Genomic DNA, 14,803 nt, shown 5'->3' with positions numbered 1-14,803 from the left:
CAAACAACAAAAACCTACACAGAGACATAATACTTTTTATCAAAGAAATTTTATTTGTGTGTAAAGAAAGTTTTATTTTTGTATTGTTTTAGGGGGAAAAAATCCCACAGATTTTTGTCTACTTTCAAAAAAATGAGAAAAAAAATATTTACAGAACAGCCATACACAGAAAATCAAATTAGAAATACTTTTAAAGAAAAGACCCTTCCCACTGCTCCTGATGTACATTTTTAAACTCAAAATTTAAATCTCAGCTCTAGAGCTGAACATGTTTCCCAACCTAGTTTCTAAGATAATACTTCCTGCCCCTCCAAAAATTAACTTCAAGACAAAGAGTTGGGGGGCAGGGCCAAAGATGAATATACAATAGAATATATGATTACCCAGGGATCCTGAATGTTTTCTATACTGACATCTGCTGTGATCAATGTGGATACTATGTGACTCACTGGCTCTTCTGAAAATTCATGATATTGCTAGTGGCCTGACAAAAGGAAAATCCGATTCAAGAGTCATCAACTTCAAGCTGGCTTTGGCAATTACATCAGGTCCCCTTCCTCACCTTGAAAACACTTGTTTTAAGATACACTGAATTTGAATCTGAAATATTGTACATCAGAGCAGATTTTGTCCAGAGACCCTTAACATGAAGCCAAAAGACAGAAGAATCAGGTCAAACTAAAAATACATAAACTCCAGCAGCAGCAAATGGGTAGCAGTTGACTTCATGTCCTTGCCGTCTTTTGAAACAGGAGACTGTACACCTGGATGGGAGGGAGGCGTCCTGGGTGTGGCTTATGCTGCCTCTTCTCCTCCACCCTGTGGAGAAATGCAGTGCTCCCTGGTTCCCAGGCAGGGTGAAGCAGTTTAGCCCGGCTCCCTGTTAAGCAAGTTCAGATGCTGGGTCATTGGGTGGGGCGTGCCCATCGACAATTCAGGGGCTTATCCTTCATCCAGATCCTAACTCGGGATTCTTTGATCTGGGATGAAGACAGAAAGAGAGAAAAAGCTTCCCAGTTTACTCATTTTGGTATTTGTTGGCTCTGCTTGGGGGGACTGAGCCCCTTATACTATGCAGTACATTTCCCCAGGAGACTGTCCCCACCCAGAACAAACTGAAACACCATATAACTTTAACTCTTCCTGCAGAAACTAAGAGCATAGGATTCAGAACCAGGTGGCAAACTTCTGAGAACTCCAACCCAGCTGTGTATCTGAGACAACGTACGGCTTCTGTGTCAGCAAAAGAGAAAGCACTCCACTATCACCCAGCACTCATGTCACCTAAGACACTGGGCTCTGGCAGGGTGACACGTAACCTTTCTTGCTCCGCTTTGCAATGTTTTGTTTCCTATTTATTGCCTTGGGACACAGACATGGCAGAGTTGTTGAGAACCGATGATCAGAAAAGGGAGAACACCAAAGGAAACAGAAACAGTCAGGAAAGAAAGCCACAGTAGATTTTCCAAGTCTATGCTAACTCCAACCTGCAGAGTGTTGGATACTGAAATCGTCCGTATCTGATGAAGTCACTCCACTTATAACACGTACAAACATGAATCACCTGGCTTTTTTTTTTTTCCTTTTTGTAATCCAGTAGAGTTGTGCTGGGATTATGCCCCATCCCGCTGATACAGATCCTGAACGGAATCATCAGGAATGGCACAGTGCAGGTGGCAAAATCAAAGTAAGGCCGCAGATTTTTGAGAGGACCCTCCAAATACTGAGAACTTCGGTTGCACTCAAAATGGTCTCCTGGATTTCTACATTTATGAGAAGGGCTTCTTTTGATGTCCCTCAGAATCCAGACTCAGACCTGTTTCTCCAAAAAGGTCCAATTGTGTGCTACACAGTAGCAAGGTTTATCTTCATGCTCACTTAGCATTCCAGGCCCCTACTTAAGTCAAGTGAGCTTGAAATTGTTTTAAGTGAACTATGGCTGCTTTTTTTTTTTAAAAAAAAACAAAAACAAAAAAACAAAAAACTTTATCTCGGGGAGCATACAGTGGAGCATTTAAGTCTGAACTCTTTCTTATGATGAGAGAAATGCGAGTCCAGCTCTTAGGAATGGCATTAGCTCTCCTGCGAACAAAACGCTGGGATGTAGACTTTTGGCACATTGTGGAACTAGGAGAACTATTAATTCTGTAATGGTTTTTATACCATTGGGTATAGAATCTGAAAACATATTTATACCCCAAAAAGCCACCCTTCCTTTTTAATGAAAAAAGGTAAGTCTTTAACTGCATAGGGAGGTCACTTCTAATATTCCTATGATGTCTGAACCCTGTGAAAAACCTCCAAAGATAATAGTTTTGGTTTTTCTATTTAACTCCAGAGACAGGCTCTGGTTAGCCTCTGTGGGCGTGCTGCTGCAGCACCTGCAAGAGCAGCAAGCTCCCCACCACCAAGCAAACCTTGCCCGTCCTGCCTCCTATCACTATGAACCATACCCTTCATAGATTTAGGAACAAACATTGCATAAAAACAAACATTAAAGATTAAAATATTACAAATAAATAGCTAAAATAATTTTCCCTCCCCCAATCACTCCTAAGAAACAGACACCAAACATTGCTTTAAGTGTCCAAAACTGCCAAAGTCCTTCCTTTGCCCATGCTTCAAATGGACAACTACCAAAGGTGAACAACCTTCATGCGAACGCATCAAGGAATGTATTGCTTTTTTCATTTTCTGCCCAGCCCTTCAAATACATGCACTAAAATGAGTTTAAAGCATGTCCTGAAAATGGAAAAGGGGAGAAAAAATATATATGAATATTTCCCACAGCAGTTTCCCCACCCTTCCCTCTCTATACCCTTTCCCACCACCCCCTCCCTTTCTTAAGCAAGTAGTTTTTTTTAACATTTCTTTCTGGCAAAGAAATATGACTTGTTGTTGAACAACCAACCCCATGGTCCCTGTTGTAGGGTCTAGATATGCTTTCATGAATGTACCCAGCTTGGTATAGAGGCCATGCCTGTTAAGATTCTTAAGCACACATCAGGCCTGACTCACCCCTTGTGTTGGTTTACATGTAAATGCATCATTAGTTTCTTCTCTGGACATAATTTAGAAAATAAGGTTAGTTGCCAATCAGGGCCACATCCATAAGATCATCATCTTCCTCCCCAATCATAAAGTCAGGGCTGAGCCTAGAAGGCCTGTCTGCAGGTAAGATTGGATTATTTGTCATAGACAATGTCTGATCAGATGAAATGGGAGATTTAGACCAATTCTCTGGCTTGATGCTGTGAGACTTTTTCTTGTCTCTGTCTTTGTCTCGGTCTCTGTCTTTGTCTTTTACTTTCTTCTTTTCCTTTTTGTGCTTCTTATGCTTCTCTGTGCTGTATTCTGGAAGTGGCCGGACACCATCATCTGAGCTGGGACTGTTCTGGTAGGATTTCTCTGCTATGGAGGACCCTGACTCACTTTCACTGTCCACATTCTGGGGTGTATATGCTGGTGACTTACTGTGGCTGGGAGAACCCCGTTCATGCTTTGGAGTGGAACCACTTATCAGTGGAGAACCGTAGCTTTTTGAAGAGGCGATCTGTGGCCTGAGCCCTTCTGCACTACTTTCCCCGGGTTTCTGCAGGGTCACTTTGGCTTTAATGCTCGGGGAGCCCCCGTCGTGCTTGCTGATGATAATTTTAGCAACACCTGTGCTCCCCACACTTTTTGACTCTGAGGTCTTCTTAGAGGAATCCACTGATCCTCCAGCAGTAGAAACCTTTGATTTGTCTTTATCGCTTTTCTCACGCTTGCTCTGGAACTCCCCCCCTGACATGTTATGTTTGGAGGACATAGGATGGCTAGAAGAGTTTGTGCTTACTCCCATCTGACTGTCCATTGGGTCCTCCCCCCCAGGCCCACTGGTTACAACCCCATGCTTTAGTTTATCTATGACAGCTGTCAAGGAAGGCTTCTTATTTCTACTGGGAGATTTCCCTTTGGAACTGCCATGCTGATTCTGAGAGGATGACATGGAAGAACCACTTGAGGAAAATGAGGAGGAAGATGGTGTACAGGAATTAGATGCTGGGGGAGTTTTCTGAGACAATGAGCCTGAGGATCCTGAGCCTGAAGATGACTTCATACCAGAGCTTGAACTAGTTCCTGACATATGAGAACCACCAGAACCTGAACTGATAGGGGATTTGGCTTTGGAGGATGGGGGAGTCCCAGGAACAGGCTTCATTGGAGAGGCAAGCTTATCTGAGCCTCCAGGAGGCCTTGAATGAGAAGGGGATATGTTTGGTTTACTTATAGAAGGGTTCATAAGTGATGATGGCTTGCCTTGAGGTTTCATCTTGGTGCTACTAGAACCACTGCTCAGTCCATGTTTGGTAATGGGAGAGGAGCCTGGCTTCCCCCCAGTCTGAGATGAATTTTTGGACTGGCTGGATCCAGAAGACCCTTGGCTAGAATACAGACTGCCACTTAGCTTGGAACTTGACGAGCCTTCTGATTTACTGCTTTTCATCTTGCCTGAGGTGGAAGCAGAGGAGGAGGAGGAGGAAGAATGACTATGGTGGCTTTTGCTGCCAGAGGAAGACACAGAACCGCTGCTGGTATACTGACTATGGGAGGAAGGCTTGCCTACCATCACTGTCCCTTTAGGGATCTGAATAGTGATTTTCGGGATGGGTGGTGTGGCAACACCTGGGGGAGTCTGAGATCTTCCTGAACTGCCTGGAGATTTGGAGCCACCTGTACTGGTAGGTGGGGTGAAAGGCCTATTAGAACTGTGAGATGGAGACTTTCCCTCAGTGTCTGCCTTCTTCCGCTTTGGAGGCTTATCTTTGCTCTTACCATCATTGGAAGGAGTGCGGCTGCGCTTGCCAGGCTTACTGTCTAACCCTGGGCCTGACACACTGCTGGAACCAGTGCCATTGCCTTCTTTTAGCCTCTTCTGAGTTTTTTCTTTCCCTAATTCTCCAGTGGTCAATAAAGGACTCTGACTACCACTGTGATGCTCTATAAGATCTGTAGGACCCAAAGCCTTACCAGCTACTGATATAATACTGAAGTCAACTGTGTCAGCTTGGCTGCCACCCTTAAATTTTGACTCCCCATTATCACCTCCAAGGATTGGCATCCCCAAAGTATTTAGTGCCTGAGATGCAAAACCTTTGAAATCATCATTATCTCCACTTTGACTACTTTCATCAAAATATTCTTCTCCAAAACCACTTTGGCTTTGGCTGTTCAACAAGTCAGGGTTGAAATCCACTCCATCGGGGAAGAGCTGATTGCTAGGAGAGTCACTACTAGGGCTCCCAGTGGCATCCGCAATGAGGTCGGCTGGATCCGTGTAGGGGTTTTCACTATTATTAGTTTGAAAGACATCAGAGTCAAAGAGGGCACTCTGAGAATGCCCAGAACTTGAAGAATCTCCAACAGGGGTGCCAATGGGCGGGCAATCGTCACTAGTGCTGGGAAGCTTTGAGGCTTCTTCTGCAATGTCGGAAAGGATATCCGTTACATCTGGGCCAATGCTGTCTGAACTGGATAGTCGGACCATCCTTTGAATACTGGGTTGGGGGTGAGGTACTGGTTGTGGATAAGTTGTTGGGGGGGTACTACACTGGCTTGGAGCTGGAGTGATATGAGGTGTATCCAGCGCATCAGCCGTCATGCTGACATCAAACATAGGGTTCTGTGAGTCGACATCCATTGAAAAGAGCTCCCTCTGAAAATCATCTTCAGTCTGGTGCTTGGGTTTGTCAGGTGGTACTCTTGATGACTTCTTCTTCTTGGTCTTGTTGCTCCCTGAGCACATTTCCATCCGGGGTGATCCGGAAGAGGAGTTCTGCCTTTCTAAAGGGCTGCTTCCATAAAGGGTTGAGAAATCCTGGGCAGGGTTATCTTTAAGAAGGTTCATGAGCATCGGGTGGTTCTTGGTGTTGCCGGCCATCGAAGAGACAGGTGGCGGCGTGTGATGAGGAGGGGTCGGACTCGAGCCAATGGTAGACCCCCCGTTCCCTGTGATTTGCAACAAACTGGTAAGAATTGGGTTCTGAGACACCTTGCTGAAGTCCTCCCCATGGCCCACCGACTCATGCCGATCTTTGATGCTCATGCTCATATTAAACAAGGTGGTAATGGGACCCCCCGGAAAGGTGTTGGTTGGTGTAGTGGTACCACTCATTGGGTTGTTGCCTGTGGTCATGCCATACCCTGGGCTGCTAGCCGGGGGCAGGTTCTTTTTCACCATGTCTTCAACTGTCTCTGCAATGAGGGACAGTGCTGGCGTGTCAGCCTGTATGGTTTCAGCCTTCCTCCGAATAGCCCTCATCGTCACAGGGATGGACATACATCTGTAAGATAGGAGGAAAAAAAGCTAAGTTAACACCTCTCTGGCTGATGAAAGATTCTAACATTTATTTGGAACAAAGAGCTCTACTTTGGTCTGTGATTTAGAAAAGCCTCTTAAGCTTGCAGTTAGCAGTTTTCACATAAGGCAAGTAATCTGCAAAATAAGAGTAATTTATCAAATGCCAAAGCTTTGGGTATATTGATTCTAAAGAGAAATTCAACACATCAGGAAATTATTAATTGCTTATGAAACCAAACCAGAATCTGAAAACATTTTACACTAAACTAAAAGAAAGTCCTTACGCATGGGTATCACAAGAACTGTGTGTTTGGACTACAGTCTCAAAATGAAAAACATGGAAGAAACAAGGGAAAGAAATGTAGTGATAATGGAACTTAGTAAGAAAATATCTTCCTTTTGGGGGGCTTCACATGATCACAGGTAATAAATATAAAACCACTAAAATAGAGCCTGACTATTATAACACCGAAAGTCACTCTTATGCAAAGTTGTGTTGCTGATATGCAGTACTGCTTATCTTAAAGCATAGTACTAACTTCTGGGTAAGTTTAGACTATAAACATACTTTTGAAATTTTGCTTTACTATGTATGTCAGCAAATTTTGTTCTGAGCCAATAATGATATTTTGGGCATTGTTAACTATAAATGGTGTGTCTTAAAGATTTTGACATTTTTGCTTAAAAGCTGCAGATATGTAAAATGAACAGCAGTGTTCCAATAAATTATTGACAATTTATTAAAATCTATTTTGAGGCTGAGGATGTGGCTCAGCTGTCACAGTGCTTGCCTAGCTTGCCACAGCCCTGGATTTCCTCCCCAGCACCAAATAAACAAAGTGGAGTGGCCCATGCCTCTAATGAAAGCACTGATGACTGGGAGCTCAAGGTCATTCTTGGTTACATTTTCATGGTCATCTTGGAGGCCCTGTCTCAAAACTTAAGTAAGGGCTGATCCTGCAGATCCAAAGCTGCAGGACCTCCATGACACAGGGCAACAGCAGGGTATCTGAAGATTCAGTATTGATAGTATAGCAAAACACAGAGGCTTCACACCAGACCAACGGCTCACTGCAAGAGCCATTTGTGAATAAAACTATTTGGGCAAAAGGGTGTTTGTGTGACACACCAGAGCTTCCTCAGCGAGATGCCTTTTCTCTCTTTTTCTGTTTTGTTTTCTTTGGGGGCAGGGTTGTATGGGTGGAGGGTGGATATGGAGGGATGGGGAGATGAGTTGAATTAGGGTACATAATGTGAAATTAACAAAAGATCGAAAAAGGTTTTAAAAACCTTAAATAGATAAAATTTATTTTTTAAAAAATGGGCCATCAGCTCCCTACTTTAGAAAGAAAAATTTCAAAATTTTTAATGTTTCCAGGAAGCTCACTGGTTTAAATGTTAACTTCCCACTCACTGCCATGTGAAAGAAGAGGACAGGTTAAAGAAAACAATAATTTAGGCAGGGCATAGTGATGCCTACCCTCTCATCAGCACTCACAAGGCAGAGGCAGATCAATCTTTGAATTCAAGGCCCACCTGATCTAAACAGCAAGTGCTTCTAAGTCAGCAATAGTGAGATCACATCTTTAATAAGAAAGTGAGCTCTCTCTCACTTTAAAAGTATAACAAGGCTTGAAATTACCAGCCATATCTGTACTGCTTTCATAGTAATATTTAAATAACAAACAAAATTCACATTTTATTAACTCAAAGCATAAAGCAGTGAATTCAAACGATGGCAAACTTTCTCTTTTACTTTTAACTCATGTTAAAAAAACAAAAGCATACAGTTGGGCATAGGAGTGCACATCTTTATTCCCAGGACTGGGGAGGCAGAGGCAGGCAGACCTGAGTTCGAAAGCTAGCCTGATCTACAGAGCCTGATCTACAGAGTCTTCCAGGACAGCCAGAGAAACCCTATCTTGAAAAAAACCACAAATAAGCAAATAAAGGCACACACATTTTGTACAAGTCTTAGCAGAATTCTTATGGAAAAGGGCTACCGCTACCTTTGAACAACTTTGGCGATGAAGTCATCAGTACAGATCAGAGCATCCGACAGCCCCTTGTAGAGTTTACAGCTCACATGTGCCGAGTCCTGCACATCCATCACCACTGAAAGACAAGATGTAGAGGAGACACTGGTGATACACCCGGGTTCTCATTTTTAAAGAAAAGACACAGCATCCCAAGAGAGAGCTTTGCCAGCCACACAACTCACCACACACAAGGGAGTCATTCACAGGGTGCTGAAAAGACACACTGAAGCGGGACTCTGACAGAGGACACACTTCAAACTGGAGGAGGCCAGGAGAATCTGAAAAGCAAGAGAAAAGATCATCACTACACTTATGACATTAAACAAACACATAATTGTCTTTATATGGACAATAAATAGCCAGGTGACCACCACTGCACTCAAGGTACACACATACACAGGCAGGGAAACACTCACGTATATAAAATCAATAAAACATTTAAAAACAATCTTAAAAACAATTAGTAAACAAACTGCTTTGAGAATGAACTCTGAGGCCAAAAATGGCCAAGAAAAGATTTTTGGTTTTTGTTTCATTCTGTAATTTATGGTCTTGCTGTATAGCTCAGGCTACCCCAAGTCCTCTCATCTAAGCCTCTCTAGCACTGAGTTCCAGGTACTCAGCACCATGCCCAGCTCTCAATTAGCATGCTTCCATTGCATCTGACAAGAAGCCATCCAATAATATTATCATAAAATTTACTTTTCTTGGTTGGTTGTTTTTGGTTGTTTTCTGATAGAGTTTCACCACAGAGCCCAGGCTCACTATGTAGATCTAGATCTATCGGCCTTTGCTTCCTGGTGCCAGGATTAAAGTCACATACAGCCTTAGCCAGAATAAAACCCACTTTCTATTAAGCTATCTAAATATCTGTAATCCTATGCAGCACATAGCCTGGTAAGCAGAGAGGGAAGGACTACAATATAAAATGATACATTCAGCTGGGCATGGTGGTACACACCTTTCATTTCAGCACTTGGGAGGCAGAGTGGATGGACCTCTGTGAGGCTGAGACCAGCCTAGTCTATATAGCAAGTTCTGGGCCAGCCAGGGGTATACAGTAAGACCTTATCTCAAACAAAAGACAATGCACACATACAAACACAAGTACAGCAGATGCATATAATCCTGCCATTAGAGATTTGTTTTAGTTATTGTTATAGATTTGGCTTTATAATGCTGACAACTGATCCCACAGTCTCACCAATGGGAGGCAAATATACCTACAAACTATAACTTTAGCCTGTTTCTTTCATTCTTTCTTTTTTTTTAATTGTTACTTTTATTTTGAGACAGGGTTTCTCTATATAGCTCACAGTTCCACCTACTTCTGCCTGCAAAGTGCTGGGATTAAAAGCATGCACCACCATACCAGAAAATCTGGTTCTTAAGTCAAACATTCTAGTGGCACAGGCTAAACTACCCACTCATACATATCACACACACACAGAATTTTTTTTTTTAAATTCTTACTTTTAAATGAAAATGGTAGTACACACCCATAATCCCAACACTTGGAGGATAAGGAGTTGAAGAGCTGCTTTAACTGCACAGCCAGTTCAAGCTTGTCTGGGTACCTGAGTGCCTATCTCAAAACAAAACTGTCTAAAGCAGTTCCTGTTTCTTTTTGCCTACAGCTCTACTGATAACATATCTAACACTAGATAGCCATCACTAGAATGCTATGTGACCAAGGTAAAAAATTAACTGATCAACTAAAGTAGCCAAAATTTACATGAAAGCTTCAAGTAACCAATTGTTAGAAAAACATCCATTTAGAATCCAGAAAGAAATGATCATAGGTCTTAGATTTTTAAAGTTATATGACTAAATTCCCCAAAGAATGGGGGTGGGGTGGCATACTAAGGACTAGATCTAGCACTGAAAACAACCTAAGCTTTAGTATCAGGAAACCATCTATTAACCAGGCAGTGGCTCAGAACTTTCATCTCAGCACTCAGGGAGGTGGAGGCAGGTGGATCACAGTGAGTTGGAACCCAGCCTGGTCTACCAAGAGAGTCCAGGAAAGCCAAAACTGCACAGAGAAACCCTGTTTTGAAACACAAAAGAAAAAGACACCAGCTATCTCAGTACAGCAAAACAAAAAAGTAAAGAAACCTGTGATGTTACTATTTAAAACAAATGGGCAGGTGTGGTGATATAGATCTTAATCTTAACCCATGAAAGACTGAAGCAGGATGATCACTTCAATTTCCCACTGGAGAACACAGTGAGTTTAAGGCAAGCCTGGCTGCAAAATGTGCTCCTCTCAAGAATAAAAACAAAACAAGAAAAAATTTTTGAAAATAAACAAGAAAACATTAGAAAAGGTCTTTCTCACATACAAACAGTGACAGTGGCTTTTATTTTAAATGCCAATTATAACAACTTATTTCCATCAAAATAATTTGTGGTGACTGAATTGAATTCCCAATTGTTTACACTGACATTCTAATTCTTTTGCTCTAGGTGTGGAAATAAAACATCTGTAATCTTTAAAGCTATATCGGTATCTCAGAACTATTAAAGTTAAGAGCCACTGCACAAGTCAATACTAATACTCCAGTAACTTTATCAAAAAGAAACTGAGTACCTTCTTTTAAAATAGTTCTTTTGACACAGCTTCCAATAAGGGTGTTATAGGCCACTTGGTGTCTGATCATATTCAAGATAAGAGGAACTCGGCCAGGGTGCTGAAAGGTGATTTTGCTGACCAGCGTTCCCTGCAGGCTCTGACCATCTGGAAGAGGAGCATCCTTATTGAGGAAATAGCAGTGCTGCTGGCCTGGAAGAGCCTAGTAAAAAGAAGAACATAAGAGAATGACATTTACTTACCACGGCACCAAGTCGCAGACTGTCCTGGAGGGGATGGGAGGAATACTAAGGGGGAAAATGGTACACCAGAGTGTCGAAAGTAGTAAACTTCGCTTATCCACACAGAACTGTGTCAGTAACTGATATTACAAATGCTAACAACTTACTCCTTTACCTAAAGGTATCTGTTTCTGAATTTACTAGTAAGGAGGATTTCTAGTATAACACACACACACACACACACACACACACACACACACACAATCACCTCAGAAATTTACTCTAGTGTTTCCTAAAGAATTACAAAAGTGTATTTTAAATAAAACATCCTATATAGTTATAATCTAGCTAGAACTGGAGAGCTTCTATGTTGTATAAACTTAAACATTCACATGAAATTCAAGCCCAGATGAAAGCCTTTCTCATTCTAGCTCTTAAGTGGGCTGGGGCTGAAGAGACAGATAGCTTAGCAGTTAAGAGCTTTTGCTGCTCTTTCAGACAACATAGGTTCCAGTCCCAACACTTATCCTAATGGCAGCTCACACAGTCTGTAACCCAAATTCCAAGGGAATCTGACACCCTCTTCTGGCCTTCATGGATGCACAAATGTAGTACACTTAAGTGCAGGGAAAACACTCATAGACACAAAAATAGTAGATTAAAAAGAAAAAAAAAATCTCCCCTTCTAAGACAGGATCTTACTGTTCACACTTGGCCACAGAAGTTTTTGTTTGTTTTTTTTTTTTTTTTTTTTTTCCTCTCCCCGAGACAGGATTTCTCTGTGTAACCCTGGCTGTCCTGGAACTTTCTCTGTAAACCAGGCCAGCCTAGAACTCACAAAGATCCACCTGTATCTGCCTCCTGTGTAGCAGGATTAAAGGTTTATGACAGCATGCCCTCAAAAAACTGTATCTTTTAACCTTCTAAAAGCTCAACATGGCATTAAAAATTTTTCAATTCTGATAAAACTTTAGATTTTTGGTTTTGTTTTTTTTTTTTTTTTTTTTTTTTTGAGAAAAGGTTTTGCTACATAGCCCAAGTTAGCCTCTTGGCCTCTAAAACAAGGCAATCCTTAAGCCTCTACCTCCCAAGTGCCATGTGCTACCAGTCCTGCTTTCTCTGAAGTTTCTCAGCATGCACAGTCATAACTGTCTAGTCTGGCATAAGATCGCCCTCTGCTAAGTTCAATGCCAGCCTGGGTTACACGAGAACCTACCCAGAAAAAAAAAAAAAAAAGGAAGAGGAAAAGAGAGAATACTCCTTGGTCAATAGCCACCTGCTCTTCCAGAAGACTCAGGGTCAGTTCCCAGCACCCACACGGTCACTCACAAGTGCCTATAATCCCAGTTTAGGTGACGATCTTACGTCCTCAGACCCCAGACATGCATGTGGTGTATATATTTACAGGCAAACCAATGATACATATGAACCTAAGTAAATAGATACGTACAGAAATGTACATGGTTGCTTAACTCAAAATCTCATTTCCTTTTGCTTCAGTACATTTCAGATGACTATTTTTCCCTAACTGTGGATGATTAAGTAATTTAAAAGAAAGCTATCAGACCTCAGTAGTGCTATAAAGAACCAATATTGTTCCAGATCAACAGGGCTACTTACAGCATAAAATCGCATGTTGTGATTCAAGGGTAGGGGGTCAGGATCTTTCGACAGCTCAAATTGAGTGATGAGTTCATAGAGGGGCATGTAAGTCGGTGGAGTGTCAAACAATGGGATTCCTGGGGGGAATAAAAAAAGGACTGATTATAATGATCACACTAAGATCAAAATAATTGGGCTGGAGAGATGGCTCAGCAGTTTAAGAGCACTGTCTGTTCTTCCAGAGGTCCTGAGTTCAATACCCGGCAACCATATGGTGGCTCATAACCATCTATAATAACATCTGGTGCCCTCTTCTGGCCTGCAGGTGTACATGCAGACAGAGCACTGTATACATAAAGTAAATAATCTTAAAAAGATCAAAATAGAGATCCATTTTCCTTTTATGGCTTTTCTATTTATTCACCCATATATTCAACAAGTACTTACAAAATATTTACTCGTATTTACCTAACTGTACTTATTCATCAGTACTTCTAGGGCTAAAGGACTTCAAGTTGTTTACGATAATCTGAAGTTTCCCATTATATTTATAACAAATAAGTTTTATCTTAATGGGTAACACCTACCTATATTAAGGTCTGGCAAATATTCTAAAAACACAGAGCTTACCTGTGCAGTTTTGCAGTTTCTGAACAAATGCTTTAGATACTGGAATTGGCTGGGGAAATTTCAAGAAGAAACAGGCGGGAAGATCAACACTGTTGGCACTAGTTACTGCAGAGAAAGAAGGGGTCCTTCAAAAAAAAAAAGGGGAAAATTTTCTATTTTGAAAACCATGAACACCTTTTCTTAAGACATGTATATTAGATAGACCCATAAAGTCTATCAAAAGCTTGCTTTTCTACTATTCTTACCACAATTTCCAAATTATCTTGTTAATTATGAAGTATTTAATAAAAATTTATAAAGGGGCTCAGGTCTAGCTCAGTGTGAGGTACATGCTTCTCATGTGTAGCCCTAGGTTCCATCCCCAGTACCAAAAGCCAAAAGCAAACTCCCAATAACTTGCAGAGTGTGGTGGCGCATGCCTTTAATCCCAGCCCTCAGGGAGGCAGAGGCAGGCCTATTGATGTGAATTTGTACACCAGCTTGGTGCACAAAGCAGTCCAGGACAGCCAAGGCTACAGAAAGAAACCTTGTCTTGAAAAAACAGTAAAAAAACAAACAAAAAAATCCAATTAACTTATTCAGAGCTAAGAATGTGGTCTATAGGAGATGCTGACAGAGCTCGGTGATGAATACTATCTGATATTCTAAAGGGCCGTAAGCAATTCCCTGCACCCACACGGCAGCTTATACCATCTGTAACTCCAGCCCCAGGGTATCTGATGGTCTCTTTTGGTCTCTGAAAGCATCAGGCACAAACATAAATGTAGGCAAAACACACACGCACAGAATTTAAAAACTAAATCAATTAAAAACAGACTTGTAAAAGTATGTGTTCTGTGAACAGATGTGTTGCAGTAAATATAAAATTAACATCTAAAAACACGGTACACAAGACGCTCTTCCAACGTAGATACCAAATAACATTCAAATAGATTTCAGGAATTCGTGGATAGACGCAGAAGGGCAACATCTAAAAAATCCAAGTAAGAGAAAAAAAACAAAGTATGTTTCCCACTGGGCTGGAGGCTGAAACAATGGCCTTCCCTACTTTGAAATGTCATTTAACTTACCATTTGTTGTCAGCTGGATGTGACCCCATAATTAAAGGGGCAATTGGGAGTTTGTACATAGCAGAGGTTCCTTCAATTGTCACTGATGCATTCATGCCCAAAGATCGAGGAACTGGGAACACAAAAAGAAAAACAAACAAACTGTTCCTTATAATAAATATTACAAAGATCACAATAAAAGAAAAAACAATAGACAAGAATGGTGGCCCTGTGTCTGTAAACACAGCGTTCTAGAGAATGAGGAGGGAATATGGATCTGAGTCTCAAAAACAGAAAAAAAAACACAAGGAAAAAAAAAAAAAGCCAGA

General features: G+C 41.5%; 1 protein-coding gene across 5 annotated transcripts in view; it reads right to left on the bottom strand.

Moving 5' to 3' along the window:
• Window positions 1-30: 30 nt before the first annotated feature.
• Med1 (mediator complex subunit 1) overlaps window positions 31-14,803 on the bottom strand; it is a 42,150-nt gene continuing 27,377 nt past the window's right edge. Inside the window, exons 11-18 of one of the 5 annotated variants that reach the window (XM_060386807.1) lie at window positions 14,496-14,607; window positions 13,426-13,550; window positions 12,814-12,932; window positions 10,973-11,174; window positions 8,562-8,657; window positions 8,350-8,455; window positions 3,019-6,323; window positions 31-2,742 (exon numbers count right to left, since the gene is read on the bottom strand). In XM_060386807.1, the coding sequence (XP_060242790.1) occupies window positions 3,086-6,323; window positions 8,350-8,455; window positions 8,562-8,657; window positions 10,973-11,174; window positions 12,814-12,932; window positions 13,426-13,550; window positions 14,496-14,607 (3,998 nt within the window). In that variant the 3' untranslated portion in view covers window positions 31-2,742; window positions 3,019-3,085. Of the gene's footprint in view, window positions 2,743-3,018; window positions 6,324-8,349; window positions 8,456-8,561; window positions 8,658-10,972; window positions 11,175-12,813; window positions 12,933-13,425; window positions 13,551-14,495; window positions 14,608-14,803 lie in introns of those variants that run through there. The other 4 variants (XM_060386808.1, XM_060386809.1, XM_060386811.1 and 1 more) reach the window with 4 other exon arrangements.

This window comes from Meriones unguiculatus, chromosome 7 (genome assembly GCF_030254825.1).
Source record: "Meriones unguiculatus strain TT.TT164.6M chromosome 7, Bangor_MerUng_6.1, whole genome shotgun sequence".
NCBI lineage: Eukaryota > Metazoa > Chordata > Mammalia > Rodentia > Muridae > Meriones > Meriones unguiculatus.
Note: the sequence above shows the minus strand (reverse complement) of the source record. Positions and strands in the feature narration are given on the sequence as shown.